The sequence below is a fragment of the Leptidea sinapis genome, chromosome 47 (assembly GCF_905404315.1).
Source record: "Leptidea sinapis chromosome 47, ilLepSina1.1, whole genome shotgun sequence".
NCBI lineage: Eukaryota > Metazoa > Arthropoda > Insecta > Lepidoptera > Pieridae > Leptidea > Leptidea sinapis.
Genome location: NC_066311.1, coordinates 2,007,226 through 2,024,189, shown reverse-complemented (window position 1 = coordinate 2,024,189; position 16,964 = coordinate 2,007,226). Strand labels below are relative to the sequence as shown.

The window sequence follows — 16,964 nt, the reverse complement described above, 5'->3', positions numbered from 1 at the left end:
ATAAAATTTAGTAGGTATACAGGGGATTTCGGGGGCGATAAATCGATCTAGCTAGGTTTCAATTTAAAACAATGAAGTTTTATCCGTGTTATAACGAGAAACAGCTACAATAACATTATAATACAAAGGTAAATTTCGCCACAATACACAAGACTGCAATAGCTCAGATGGGACAATTCGGAAACGGCTCCAACGATTTTCATAAAATTTAATATACAGGAGGCTTCGAGGATTATAAATCAATCTAATTAGTTTTCAAATTAAAAAAAATGTTTTATCCGTGTTTTAATGAGAAACAGCTACAATAACATTTTTTTTTATGGAATAGGAGGACAAACGAGCGTAAGGGTCACCTGTTGTTAAGTGATCACCGCCGCCCATACTCTCTTGCAACACCAGAGGAATCACAGGAGCGTTGCCGGCCTTTAAGGAAGCTGTACGCGCTTTTTTTGAAGGTACCCATGTCGTATCGTCCCGGAAACACCGCACAAGGAAGTTCATTCCACAGCTTTGTAGTACGTGTAAGAAAGCTCCTTGTAAACCGCACTGTGGAGGACCGCCACACATCCAGATGCTGAGGATGATATCCTAACTTGTGGCGTGTCGTGCGAAGATGGAATTCGGCGGCAGGACTGCCTCGTTTGTCCTTGGTCATGCGCGGTACTGTGCCCTCCCCAGAATACGAAGGGCAGCCCGAGCTAGAGTGCTCGAGGAGGGATTCTCCGACTCTGGTAGAGCCAGTACCCTCCTGGGGTACTATCTCTTCTATTACATTAGAATACAAAGGTCGATTTCGCCACTATATACAAGACTATAATAGCTCAGATGGGACATTGGGTGATCCGGAAAGCAGAAGACCCCGGTTCGAATCCAAATGTTCCCATTAGTTTTCTTGTTTTGTCTAAGTTTTGTTCTTAAAAATCTGTCCGGATATTTGATTATAATATGTGGATTTACTGAACCCGTTGTAGCCTTCACATGCATAACAAAACCGTTGTCACCGTGCTTTTTCATGTATAAATATACCAGTAAATGCCTTCAATACGTAATCCGAGATCAGGCGTGTTTTATCCGAGTCTTCATAAATGTGCATAGCCGCTTCTAGACTACGGGCCTAAATAACAGTTCCAGATAATTCTGTTAACGACTAGTTAACCCGACAGACGTTGCTCTGTATATAATAAATAAAATAATGTTTTATATGAATTTCTCAATAATATATCATAACATCAAAAATTACTTCGTAAAATATGCACCCTGCTGTCGTAATGAAATTGTTTCACAGCAGAACTGTCAATGCGTCAATAAATTCTCTCATAGAAATTATGTATGGACACATCAAAGGAAAAACAAATTTGTTATTTTTAGTTAATTTAGCAGTATTTTCCTATTAATTAATCTTTTAAACCTTCCCTGGACTTCCACAAATAATTCAAGACCTAAATTTGCCAAATCGGTCCAGCCGTTCTCGAGTTTTAGCGAGACTAACGAACAGCAATTCATTTTTATATATATAGATAAGTAGCCGTATGTTTACGTAAAACAAGTCACATTATAATATGTAGCATTAGTCATGCCCGGAAACCGATTATGGAGTCAATTGAAAGCGATTGTTAATTATTGTCTTATCATTTTTATTGTTTCGCCGTGGCCAAAGTTGCGTCGCACATTGTTCTCTATAAAGAATAACATTAATTGTTTTTATTTAATTGTAGCAGTACTGCACGCAACTCCATTGTAAAAAATATATAATATACTTCTTGAAATACAGTGGGCATTTACATACCAATCTGCATTAACTGACATTTGGTTTTGAGCGTTACTACAGATGTTCAGATTTGCCGAAAAAAACCTACCATTTTCTTACCAATGGTTCGGCTTTTCTAAACTTTCACAGTGAAAAGCTCATTCCGTCGAGTGGCTTTTTTTTCTGGTTCAAATCATTATATATTTCAAATAATCTTAAACTAGAGTTCGTAAGTATGCTGAAAGCGTACCTCAAAGAGATTCTATTGAACATTAATTATTTCTGCCAAAAAACACTAGTGCACCATATATTCAATATGTTATGTTTTTAAAGTGATTAACCCTTACTTCTAGGATTAATACATAAATAAAATTTGAAAAACAAAATTTTATGAACGATGCGGGACTCGAACCCACGACCTCCGGCGTCCCGTGCCGGTGCTCTAACCAACTGAGCCAACCGTTCGAGTAACGCCTCGTTATAAAATCTTGTTTGCTTTGTTCAACTCTCAGGTTGTGGCTTAATTTTATTTTGTGTATTAATCCTAGAAGTGAGGGTTATCACTTTAAAAACATAACATATTGTTTAGATTCACAAGAGCGACAACTCAAGTCAATTTCCTAATATGCAAATATTGGGGTTGAGCAGGTTATCAACTGTAAAGTAGATCCTGTAGATGAAGCTACAACCTAAGAGTCGAACAAAGGAAACAAGATTATATAACGAGGCGTTACTCGAACGGTTGGCTCAGTTGGTTAGAGCACCGGCACAGAACGCCTGAGGTCGTGGGTTCGAGTCCCGCAACGCTCATAATTTTTTTTTTCAAATTTTATTTGAATACATATATTGTTATGAGCCGGTCGAAGGGTGTTGTAATATGTAAAAAATAAGAGAGAATGTTTGCCACATATAATGAATGTGTATAGCGCCTTAACCTATAACTCTTACAGATATCGTTTTTATTATTACTGATATGTCAACACGGGTTTTCGATTTCGCGCGGGGGTCAATGACAGCCGGCAGGTCGTTGTGCTATTTACGATTACGGGCAGTTATCGATGAAAATAAACTTTGTTGTGAGACCTCAAACGTTTTTATCGGTTTTGAGGAAGTTCCAACTTTTCAGTTCGAAATTTTTTTAAAGTGAAAACTTCTTTAGCCGCGTTGGGAATTATTTGGTAGGGTAAAATTATAAAGATAAATAAAAAATATATATAAATATACATGTATGTAGTGAGGCACTTTCCGGATGGATGAAAACTCGCGAGTTCGCGTCACCGACCGAAATGCTTAAAGCAGTATATCTGTAGCTATACAGCTGACGTATTGTGCAACACCATGGATTGTTGAAAGTGTTTTTTTTTTCATTAATATATTCTTCTACACTTCTATCGGCAGTGGCTACAACTGCCAATTATTTTTTTTCCCGAATATATTATCAATTACAATAAAGTGTCAGATATTATCAACATTCATATTACACGTTTCGAAGTGATTTTTGTTAATACAATTAAACGAGCAATAATTGTCGTCAATATACTCGTATTAGCGAATCTCGGCTCGATGTGGATTAAAATTAGAAAAGTTTTCATCTCTGGGAAAACTCACTTTTTCGTGTCACTTTCAGAGATCAGTGACTCAGGTTCTCTTATGAACAAATGTTAGTCATTTTCATCACACTCAAATCTGAATCATTATCAGTTGAGCCATAGGTAGAAGAACCGATGACTTTCACCACGGTATCCGCGGTTCGGAACCTCAGAGTGGCAATGAGTTTCTTGCTACTTCTTCTCATTAGCTCAACCCTTTACGAAGAAGCAGTAGATTCAATAAGAAAAAAAAATCTTTTTTTTTGTCATTCAAGTGTCATTTCCCTGACCTACATGAATAAAGTGATTTTGATATGATTTCATTAGCTCAAGAAAGTTAGCCCCCCAGATTTATTTTTTATTTTTTTATTTTTTTTTTATTACATCGTTAGTTCGTCATTTGTTCTTGATTGTTCTCTATAAACATTTGTTTGTTCTCGATTTTTTTTTAATTTGCAATTCATTAAAATTGGTTAGGTTAGGTTATGTTAGAACAGTTAAAACAACGCACGAGCCGAGCGTAGCGTGCCGCGGCAGCGGCCGGCGAGTGCCAGAACCAAATAGCAGGCGTTTCCCCCCATTTTTAATTAATTGTTTTTAAATAAACAACAAAAGAACAAACAATTATTTATAGCGAACAATTAAGAACAAACTACGAACTAACGATATATTGAAAATTCAAAACTAGAAAAAAATTTTTTTTTGGGGGGCTAAGTTTGATGAGCCGATTTGATTGCCCATAACATACCAAAGCATCTTAAAATATATAAATCTAGTGTCCTGATGTGTGTTTCCGGTGAACTCCTAAACTAATGAACGGATTTGAATGGGAGATAGATGGATTTATTTGATTTGCGATCCATTATAATTATTATTATTTCCAATATTTGTTTTGTATGGACATATTTTCTATGGGAGAATTTATTCACACACGGTTTGACAGTTCTGATGTGAAACAATTTCATTATAACAAGAGGGAGCATATTTGACGAAATAATTCTTTATGTTATGAAATATTATTGACAATTTCATAAAAACAGTATTTTACTCGTATTTTGTTCTACAAAGCTGTGGAATGAGCTTCCTCGTGCGGTGTTTCCGGGACTATACGACATGGGTTCCTTCAAAAAAAGCGCGTACTTCTTTCTTAAAGGCCGGCAACGCTCTTGTGATTCCTCTGGTGTTGCAAGATAATGTGGCCGGCGGTTGCAAGATAATGATCACTTAACACCAGGTGAAAAAAAAAAATTATGCACATAAAACATCTGTCGGGTCAGCTGTATGGGTACGGTATGCAAAGTGGTGTAAGAAAATACTCGAACTAAAAATACATATGTTTATATTTAAATGAGTAAATTTACAATAGTAATTAATTAAACAGTTGTTTAAAGTATTAAATAAATAAAGGTAAATATGTATAAACTTTTTATCAACAAAATATTGTGTAATAATTTTTTCTTTGTCAAATACATAGAAAAAATTATTAATTCGTAAAGTGTTACATTATCTGTAAACACATAATGCGAGACCGGACTCTTTCGAGAACGTGTTACATAAAAATATACTTAATATTTTTTATTTCACAATAAAACTAAATTTTAATTTTTATGTTTTGCGCATACGATAAGATATGAACTACATTTTAATATTATTTAATTGTAAGCCACTTTTGGATTTTCCGAACTATTTGAAAGTCCTATTTTAAAACAGAGTATTCAGTCAGCCTAGAGAAACTCTCTAAGAAAAAAGCGATTCACTCGATTGTATGAAACGTGCAGTCATTGACAGATTGATCTTGTAAAATACGGAGACACGGCGATACGTTTTAAGCAAATGTTCGCTTTCAAACTTAGCCGGATTATACTTCGTCGCCAATCGCCATACTGTTATGACTACTCTTTCAAATTTATGTCAAACTAGCTGACCCTGCAAACGATGTTTTGCCATATAAATTATTTTTACAGTTACACAGTATTTTGGACATTACAAAATTTCTTTGTTTTTCTTAAACAAAAGATTTTTAGGCTACAAACGTAGCCTAAGTTACTTCTCATTACATCAGCTACCTGCCAATAATCTAATAAATCGGTACAGCCATTTCAGAGATTAGCCGGAACAAACACACAGACAAACAGAAAGACAGACAAAAATTCTAAAAAATGATGTATGCACCGTATATATATTCATATACATGTAGTAAAAAACGGTAATTTCAATATTACAACCAGACACTCCAATTTTATTTATATGTATAGATGACTGCACGTTTCATATCAAACTAAATTTCAATTTTTACTTAGGCAGTCTTATTACGTAGTATTTACATACTCTTTGTATTCGCCTTTTAATTGAATTTGAATACATAAAACTCACTGCGAATCTGTTGCTTATAATATTGCATGAAACAGACTACAGCTGTTTACATAATTACTAATTAGACTTAAAATAATTAGATGTTCTATTATCACAAACATGTAATTGACTTATTATTTCTCACACTGATGATAACTTCCGCAAACGCAAATCGCATAAAAAATTTATTAATTAAATTAATGATGGAAGAGCGATTGAAGATGACGTCACATGACTAAATTAAAGTGTTTCAAAGGGCTGATCTCGACGTGTAAATCAGGGATGATGACTAAAATCTTTTTCAACCAGACCAACCAACCATATATGGAAGTAATTCCAGAAAAACGTTCCAAGACACAAACATCACATTTTAAGGAATTCGTGTTTAAAGTTTAATAAATATTTGCGTATTCCATACATGTGTGTTGGGCTACTAAGTCATGATGTCATTTAAAGAGTGACAATAGGGCTGCCATTTTTTGTCAGTACGTTAATATGAATCACGTGACCAGTTTTGTGTTCTTAACTCAATTTCGACATGATTCTGGTTTAGAATGTTTTTCTGGAATTACGTCCATTTATATATATATATATATATATATATATATATATATATATATATATATATATATATATACTGGGAGAGTTTCTGGCGCCGCTTCTTCTCTTTCAGAGCGCCAATTGTTTCCGAAGCGGTAGTAGTATCTAGTATATTAGAAATTACATCAAAAAGAATTCTAAAGGAATCAATTTTGAGAAAATAAATGCCTTTGCCTATTTTTCATATGTTTTAATTTACATTTTTGATTATAACAAACAAAACAGGGATCGCTGTGCAATTAATGTGGTGCAATTTTCGTAGGAAATTGTTTTCAATATAATTTAGAGATTACTGATACTTTTTACTATAATGTACATTAATATAGGTTGTTTTTGTTGGTGTTTTTTTTTAAATCGGCAAAATAGTTTTTGTGTTAACAACCAAACAAACCAAAATTTTATCTTTTTATAATATATGTTTACGTGAATAATATCATAATTAGTCTCTAGATAAGTAAACACGATTTCTTTTCAACGCTATTAAAAAAAACCGATAGGTACTCCCATGTAAAACTTAACAGCCCGTTTCCCCCATTAAATATGAATATTCATAAACCCGACAGTGTCATTATTTATTTATGCATAGCAGCTGTGATTCCAATTTTCATGTTTCGTTAAACTTCAAAGGACAAAGTAAATTCTATACAAAAATAATCCTAGAATTCTTGCCTTCTTTGAAATACGAATTTACAAAAGTCCTTTCTTAGCGAATGTTCTCGCTACTGACCTACATACATTCCAAAAGTTCAGATTCACCCTAAAAAAATCAAAAACCAGTTTCTAGACTTAAGTTGGTGGATTTTTTTTTACAAAGTAAGGATTAATTCCGATCGGGGAACATCACAACATTGGAACACACAAACCGACATACACATAGAATGTTGACAGCAATTGACTACACCTGCCAAGGGAATCCAAAAAAAATATCAATTAAATAGGATTTTTATAATAGCTACCATAAGGTTTAACGACACCATAAAATAAAGGCTAACATTTACGCAATGATTTGATCATGTAGTTCTAACAACACACTAATTTAAAATTTCCACAAATGTTGGTTTTTATTTTTTATGCTAGCGACAAGTAAGACAACGGCACCTATTTCTGCCGTGAAGCAGTAATGTGTAAGCATTACTGCTTGTCGGTCTGAAGGGCGTCGTAGCTAGTGAAATTACTGGGCAAATGAGACTTAACATCTTATGACTCAAGGTGACGAGCGCAATTGTGGTGTTGCTCAGAATTTTTTGGCTTTTCAAGAATCCTGAGCGGCACTGCATTGTAATGTGTAGGGTGTATCAATTACCATCAGCTGAACGTCCTGCTCGTCTCGTCCCTTATTTTTATAAAGAAAAAGAAAATTTGCAGGCATAGTTATATTTTTGTTGATAAGCCTAGCCTATATTAAATACGTCCTCTTAGATAATTTTGATTGTTTGTTTCTTTGTAATGCTCTCACTACTTATCTTCACAGCCAATCATGAAATTTTACACACACCTACATCGATGCTATCCAGTATCTCAAGTTTTCGGGAACACGAATTTCAATGCAGACTAAGTTAAGGGCAATATGTACTCATAATAATAAACACTAAGTTTCATCAAGCCATTCTTGAATTATAAAAGGCGAAACAGACAAAAATTTCAAAAATCGTAGCAATTATATGATAAAGCGAATAACGATCACAAACTTCAACAAAAAAAAATCAAAATTTAATCACAGATAGAGGCTACAGATTTATAATAGAAGTATAGATTAGTACAATTTAATATAAAATATCCGGACGACCGAGCCTTGCTCACATTTTTAAGAAAGTACAAAACTTGAACAAAACCAAAAAACTAATAGAACATCTGGATTCAATTTGGGGTCTTCTGCTTTCCGGATCACCCAATGTCCCATCTGAGCTATTATAGTCTTGTATATAGTGAAATTTACCTTTGTATTCTAATGTAGCTGTTTCCCATCAAAACAAGGTTAAACTACATTTTTTAAAATTGAAACCTAACTGGATCAATTTATAGCCCCCTAAATCTAAATATACTACTATAATACCCCCCAGTTTACTAAATTTTATGAAAATCGTTGGATCTGTTCCCGAGAATTGCTCGTTTAAAGATATAAAATAAATTATTTTTTGATTTCTATAATGAAATACTTACAAATAAATATCTAAGTTTTATTTATTCTACGAACATAGGCATGCATAATATTGTACATAACTTTATGATAGCTCTCGAAACAATATAACTCACAGCCTAGTTTTAGATTTCTTTAATAACTCACCTCTGACAGCTCCGTATAGAGTTCTCCGTGTTCGTCTCTATAAGTTATATTGATATTAGCAATGGTGTAAGTATCACTGGCGAACCTCTCCTCGCCGGGGCCATAGCGCACCGACTCGAGTTCACCCGGGTTATGACACCCCGCAAAACTGACCACCCAACTGAACGCGGCAAGTCTCGACCAAACACCGATACGCATTTTGAACACATAAAACACAAGACGTCGCGCGATCTCGATCGGCTGCGGCACACTGAGGTATCAACGCGTGACGTCACGCCTCGTTATCAGCGGCTATCGCGACGTTATCTGTAGCACTCGGCACTCGGTAGTGCAACGATGTCAGTACAGCGTGGAAGTCAATAGCTGCCCCGTAACCAGCCAAGTATTTCGCCGCCGCCGGCACCTGAAACAATTGAAAAACAAAATAAGCAACTCTGCAATAAATAGGTTTAATGCACAAATAGCTTGCAATCAAAGCGCCCAGATGAATCAACATCAAGATTTGTGTGGTTTGTGGCTACATAATATTTTACATTAGCTGACCCGCCAAAAGTTGCCATTTAAATTAAGTACCCCGCGCATCCCAGTTGCTTCACTGAATTATTTGTAGTGCGAATATATATAGGTACTAGCGGACCCGACAGACGTTGTCCTCTACGCACGTGTTAAATTTGAAAAATCGGTCCAGACGTTAGGAGGATATCACTGAAATACGTAAGAGAATTATATTTCGACTGTTTTAAAAATCTAAACCAATCTCAAAATCGCTGGAACACTAAAAAAATCATCAAATCATCAATCAGTTTCAATTTCAATTTCAAATCGGTAAAGCTGTTTAGGTGGAGTTCACTATTAACACACGTACAGAAGAATTATATAAAGATTTGTATGTAAAAAAAATAGGTTCCGGATAAGTAATCACCGACATATCATACTAAAACCATCTCCGAAACACGCTGCATCTAATGGTATAAGTATCATTCCGATTGGTTCAGTATTTTTCGCAGTATAACCGAAGGAAAAAACGGCTCTCTATTTATTAGTATAGATTATCGCTTTAACTTTACATTAACCTTACAAAGCCTGGTGATAGTCATAGACAATTTATTTAAATACCAATAATTTTTAATATATTTGAAGTAAAAGCCTTTTTTAGACGCTCTGAGCACTTCCATTGTATATGGGTGAATTTAAGTGAGCCGTCATGTTCAGCTATGTGACGCTCGGTGTCGAAAGTCGGCATGATTTGAATATATTTGAGTAATATTTGTAATATTGACTTATCATAGTAGGTATTATATATTTAGTTGGGTTAGATTAACATTTTTGTTATGTCTAGTTTGAACTGATAAGGTATCGCTGACTTTAAAGGTACTTCTGATTTTGGGTCGGTTCCTGTTTTTAATATAAATGATTTTCTTATTAATAATAATAATAATAGTCTTAGTATAGTCAAATCCTCCGCCAATGTACTGAGAATCTCGTTACTAGAAGTACGCAGACGATTCCAAAAAGATTCTGGTACTCCGGCCTTAGCGAACATGTCCGACGCGATGCAGTACCGTGGCAACTTCATCAGGATACGATACGCGTCATTGTATTGCACCCTGATGTTGTTGACAGCACGCCTGGTGAACTTGACCCAAAGTTGACATGTATAGAAACATAAACAATGTGCTATTATAACAATATATATTGTTTACAATGTCACCTTTACTTCGTCACTGCACTTTGTCAAGCGACGTGCGAGCATGTTGCATCTAACAGCCAAAGCACGACGTTCCCTCTCTATATCTTCATCGTCAAAGAGACCCTCCGTTAGTATATGTCCGAGGTATCTGAAACGATTAACCCTTTCAAGTACATCTCCGTCGAGAAATACCGCTGGAATCGTCTCCGGACCACTGCCCGTACGGAACACCATCTTAACTGTTTTATTAACATTATACTTAAGGCCATGTTCTGTGGCGTAACGCTCACATGTGACTACAAGCTTACGAAGCCCCCTGATTGAGGGGCTGAGAAGCACCATGTCATCTGCATAAATGATACCACAGACTGGGAATGGAGCGTTCAGGCTATTAAATTATACATTTTGTTGTGCGATACTACATAAGTATTTTGGAACTGGAAAAAAAAGCCCGCTGAGTTTGTTGCGCCCGTTCTTCTCTGGTCTGAGGCACACTATTTCAAAAGTTTCTGACGTTCAGTTAGTGATTTTAAATCCTATTTTGAATAAAAATATTTGAATAGGACTAACTTTTAGATAATATATAATGATTAGCGAAATTAGCATATAGCCTTTAAATGATTTTGTGTACCCTGTGCACATAATGTAAATTGTTTAAGAAATATATATGTTAAATCGCTGGTCGACCATTATAAGTCATCTATATAACAATGTGTTACGAGTCCATCGCAGATACGAACAAAGTACGATTGAATAAGAACCTTTTTAGCAAGCGGCGCTAAAGTTACTCTATATACTGTGTTTTTTTTTATGAAAATATGAGACGAGACGAGCAGGACGTACAGCTGATGGTAATGGATACGCCCTGCCCATTACAATGCAGTGCCGCTGAGGATTCTTGAAAAACCCCAAAAATTCTGAGTGGCAATACAACTGCGCTCGTCACCTTGAGACATAAGTTGTAAGGTCTCATTTGCCCAGTAATTTCACTAGCTACAGCGCCCTTCAGACCGAAACACAGTAATGCTAACACATTACTGCTTCACGGCAGAAATAGGCGCCGTTGTGGTACCCATAATCTAGCCGGCATCCTGTGCAAAGGAGCCTCCCACTGGTATGGTGGTGGTGGTATAACGTAATTTACTTATGACCAGATTTATCTAATAATATTATACTATATATACTTTTGAATTAATTTTCATTTACTTTTTTGACTTACTCGTGTAAGACATTGACTAATTGACGTATGTTTGTTGCATCACTTTACATATTATATTGTAATTGAAATGATTTGTAAAACGATGAAAATGAAAATCATGACATAATAGAGTGGCAATTAGCTTCTTGCTACTTCTTCTCATTAGTTCAACCCTTTACGAAGTAGCGTTAGATTCAATAAGAAAAAAATATCTTTTTGACATTCATAAGTGTCATTTCCGTGAACTACATAAATAAGGTGATTTTGATTTGATTTGAATATAACCTAATGTACTCCTACGTGGAAATTATAATATTTTTTTTTTTTGATGGAATAGGAGGACAAACGAGCGTACAGGTCATCTGGTGTTAAGTGCTCACCGCCGCCCACATTCTCTTGCAACACCAGAGGAATCACAAGAGCGTTGCCGGCCTTTAAGGAAGGTGTACGCGCTTTTTTTGAAGGTACCCATGTTGCATCGTCCCGGAAACACCGCACAAGAAAGCTCATTCTACAGCGTTGTAGTACGAGGAAGAAAGCTCCTTGAAAACCGCACTGTGGAGGACCGCCTTGATGACACATCCAGATGGTGGGGATGATATCCTAACTTGTGGCGTGTTGTGCGAAGGTGGAATTCTATTTTAGTGAATACGACGGAGGTTCAATAAGATGTAATGAATGAACGTGGCTACTAAATATGGCTTAAAGATAATTCCTTAAGGCTTACCAATAACAAATTCGTTTGCTGGCCGTACCTTATATAAACCAACCGATTACCGGTTATAAAAAGAAGTAATGAACCTTAATTAAACAAAAGAGAGATTGTTTGAAGAGTAACTGTAAAATAACAAATTAAATTGCACATCCTTAGAGCTTGAGATCAAAACGGCAACCTACTTAAACTTCAAAGAATGACTGATTCATAACGATATAATAAAAGACGTATTACTAACTTTGAAATGACGACACCGTTCGTGTTACTGACTTATTTTTAATGGCCATCGCTTATTAATTCGATGTTATTGTAATTTGAAAATTGAGAACATTTGTGAGATCGTAACATAAAATTTACGGAGCTTCCCGAACGCTGTCTATCCGAGTTGGATTCAACGAGTGACCTCTTTCGCGAAATTGGACCTGCCTTACTGGATTTTTTGTCCGAGGTAGTCGACAATTTCGAGAGTATAGCTTCCACTTCAATTGTTATGGGATTAGGTGCGACATGGACATTTGACATGATCTTCGTCTTGTCCATGTTCATTTTGAGACCTACTCCTTGGGAAGCTGTATTGAGGTCATCGAGCATATGGCTTAAGTCTTCCATGATCTCTGCCATGATTACGATATCGTCTGCGATTCGAAGGTGGGTGATGTATTCGCCGTTGATGTTGATGCCCAGTCCGTTCCAGTCCAGAAGCTTGAAGACATCTTCCAACGCAGTGGTGAACAGCTAATAGCTAATAATAGCTTAACAGATATGTATCGCCTTGTCTGACTCCCCACTGCAGTCGTATAGGCTTCGAGATCTGATCCTGGAGACGGACTGGCATGGACTGGCATGTTGTTTCCATACAAGTACTTCAACGCTTCGATATATCGGTAATCAATGTGGCACCTCTGGAGAGACTGAAGCACCGCCCAAGTCTCGTTGAATCAAAGGGTTTTTCATACGGATTCAGTTGGATGAGGGCAGCGCAGAACCTATCTAAATCTTTGGGAGAGGCCTTTGTCCAGCAGTGGACGTCTTTCAGCTGATTATGAACATAAAATTTGCATTTTTTGTCTAAAACGGATTTACTCACGGTTTGTCGGAGTTTGTACTGTACACTGCGAGCCACGCACTGCGAGCGCAAATCCGCAGTATGAGACGGATCATCACTATACTCACCCTGATGAAGATCCTTCGAGTGGTATGAAACTAGTTAGTACAAACTCCGACAAGCCGTTTTAGACAAATAAAGTTTATGTTTCACGAAATTTTTAATAATTTAATAAAATTTGCATTTCAAATTTTTAACTGAAAACTTTAGTCACGCTGTGTAGTTATGTCAGAGTAGAGTTATTTTGTAGGTGGCAAAGGTACAACGCTCCGATAATTTTTTTGGAAATAATTTACGTCATTGTATAGGAAATCAAATTTTCTAAAGCAGCATTATTGGAATAAACAAATTCTAATTACACAAATAAAATTTGAAAAACAAAATTTTATGAACGATGCGGGACTCGAAGGCACGACCTCCGGCGTTCCTTGCCGGTGCTCTAACCAACTGAGCCAACCGTTCGAGTGACGTATCGTTATAAAATCTTGTATGCTTTGTTCAACTCTCAGGTTGTGGTCTCATTCTACTTAATTAATTAAAATAATTTTTAAACGAACAAAAACTACAAATTTCACATTATTATAACTGGGCTCAATTGCTCAGTGTGTCACGCGGTCAACTTTATGGAATAAAATTACATTTTTTCTCCATTTAAATCCTCTTAATAATGAGTTACCTAAATCGGCGATATTTAAGATAAAATATCTGGTGATAATAGAATTAATAAAACAAAATAAAAAAAAGAATTAGTTCACCGTTGATAAAAATATATTTATTGATATTGGGATGTCAATGACCCCGCGGCCATCGGCCATGTTTATAAATAATATAAAGTTGAGTCATACTAATTCTATTATTAATATGGAAGACGAGATTTACTAAACTCATTATTTATATTTGCTACGCTCTAGACAATCTTTAGTTACAAACGTTTCATAGTTAAACTATCTTGGATCAAATATGTCTTCCCTAATAGATTAAGAATATTATACTGGTGTATAGACGACCCGACAGCCCGATTAAGCGTGATCAATTTTGATGTGTGCGTTAGCTAATTTAATATTAAAAATACTAAAGTAAAAACACGAATTGTCGGGGACCCAGTGCTCTGTGAACGGCTGGATCACTTGGCGTTGCGTAGAGACGTCGCTTCATTGTGTGTCTTCTATCACTTTTATCACGGGGAGTGTTCCGAAGAGCTGTTTCACCTGATTCATTCCACCTTCGCACGACACTCCACAAGTTAGGATATCATCCCCACCATTTGGATGTGTTGCGGTCCTCAAGGTGCTTTCTTCCACGCACTACAAAGCTGTGGAATGAGCTTCCTTGTGCGGTGTTTCTAGGACGACACGACATATGTACCTTCAAAAAATGCGCGTCCTTAAAGGCCGGCAACGCTCCTGTAATTCCTCTGGTGTTGCAAGAGAATGTGGGCGGCGGTGATCACTTAACACCAGGTGACCCGTACGCTTGTTTGTCCTTCTTTTCCATAAAAAAGTGATGCTACGAATACAGTAATTACGTATGGTAGTTACTGTGCCTTAAGCTTTGGCGAAAATGTTCAGTTATCATCAATAATGGCCTAATTTCCTATCAACACTATCCAACTTTAATAGCGGTTTCATGACCTATAACCACACATTATTTTACGACATTTTTATTTGACATTCCGTATCAGAGGAAACTACTGTGGAAGTATGTGTACGGTTCATTATAGCTCATTAGACATACATTAACAGAAGCTTGTATAATTGGATTAATATAGAGTTATTTTGTAAAAGGCATAAAAGGCATTTATTTTCTCAAAATTGATTCATTTAGAATTTATTTTTGATGTCATTTCTAACTACACTACTACCGCTTCGGAGACAACTGGCGCTCTGAGCGGCGCAAGAAACTCTCCCAACATTTTTTTGCGCTGTTTTTAATATAATATACAATATTGTACTGTCAATGCTATTGCTATAAATAATCATAATCTAGTCCCAGGCTGTCCGATCTCTTAGATATTCAGCTGTGGAGGACTTACGACGTGTGTATTATAAAATAAATTAAAATAGATTATTTATTACATTCAATATTTGTTACGGAGAATTATTTGTATTATTGCAAGAAGAAATGAACATGGGGCCATCTGATAGTAAGAGTTCTGATGTCTTCTTGCAGCATCAAAAGAAGATATCAGAATTGCACTTTTTTATGACAATAAGGGAAGAGACAAGCTAGACGTTCTGATGATGGTAATTGATACACGCTGCCGATAGATCCTTGAAAAACCAAAAGATTCTGAGTGGCACTACACTTAAAAAACCCAATAATTCTGGGCACTACAACTGCGCACGTCACCTTGAGACATAAGATGTTAAGTCTCATTTGCCAGTAATTTCACTATTGCTTCACGGCAGAATAAGGCGCCGTTGTGGTACCCATAATCTAGCCGACATCTTGTGCAAAGGAGCCTCCCACTGTTATGATGGTAGATAATCTGAAAGCATTTACGTTCACGCATATCAGAGGGGGTACACGCACAAGTGGCTTATTTGCCTTCGGCATCCGGTACCAGAATTCAAGAGATGCATCAGCCTTTGAAAAATATGTTCTAATTTTATCCCTAAATTGTATCGATTCGGGAAAACTACAGCTGGAAAACTATTCCACAAAAGGCTATGAAAGGCAAATCATTATTGCACGTGTACAATAATTAACTAACTGGTAGTATATAAGCATCCTCTTCAACACGATAACCTTCCAGAATTTAATTATTTCTAACAACTAACTAACAAAAACCACGGATATGGTTAATATGACAGTTTTGCATTATGTATCCTAGGATGCAAAATACATTTATAAAAAATTATTAATCACCTGCAAAAAAGAGCTGTTCGTGCTTTATATTGGCTTGGTTATAGACAGTCTCTCAAAGAAAAATCTAAAGCAATAAATATTATGACTGTTCATTGTCAGTACATTTATGAAAATTTAATAAACGTTCATAAAAATCGTCACCTTTTTGCTCTTAATAGTGATTTTCATTATTATAACACTAGAAATAAGGGATTGCTTGTAACTAATTCTAGTAGGCTTCATAAGATACATAATAGCTTTAAGGGTCATTTACCCTTATATATACACTTTTATAATAATTTCCTAGCCACTTTCCAGGCATTATCTATAAATAAATTAACATGTTTTACAAAAAAAACTTGCTCTGTCGTAAATCCTATTACTCCAAAGCTGAATATCTAAGTGATCGGACAGCCTGGGCTAGTCCCAGTCCCAGTGCCTAGTCCCATTATGATTATTTTATAGCGATAGAAATGACTGTACAATATCGTATATTTTTATTGAAAAGAGCGCAGAAAAGGAATGCTGGGAGAGTTTCTTGCGCCGCTTCTTCTCTCTCAGAGCGCCATTTGTTTCCGAAGCGGTAGTTGTATCTAGTGTATTAGAAATGACATCAAAAAGAATTCTAAAGGAATCAATGTTGAGAAAATAAATGCCTTTTTAAGCCTGCGTGACAGGTAAAAAGTGACACATGTCAATGTAAAGGACAACTATGTATTATATATCATTCATAAGTCATAGTTTCTTTTTCAGTCCATAAATATTTTGTGTAAGGAAAGTTCTAACTCGATTCAAAGCCAAGTGGAAATCTTGATGTTAATAGCTTTTTCGTTATTG

General features: G+C 35.9%; 1 protein-coding gene and 1 non-coding gene across 2 annotated transcripts in view; both read right to left on the bottom strand.

Moving 5' to 3' along the window:
• The window catches only part of LOC126978133 (E3 ubiquitin-protein ligase goliath-like), a 125,356-nt gene that overhangs the window by 56,827 nt on the left and 51,565 nt on the right, over positions 1-16,964 (bottom strand). The window contains exon 2 of the mRNA XM_050826875.1: positions 8,573-8,975. Coding sequence (XP_050682832.1) covers positions 8,573-8,770 — 198 coding nt within the window. The 5' untranslated portion in view covers positions 8,771-8,975. The remainder of the gene's footprint in view (positions 1-8,572; positions 8,976-16,964) is intronic.
• Positions 2,139-2,212, bottom strand: Trnap-ggg (transfer RNA proline (anticodon GGG)). The gene has a single exon. It is a non-coding gene; the product is annotated as a tRNA-Pro (tRNA).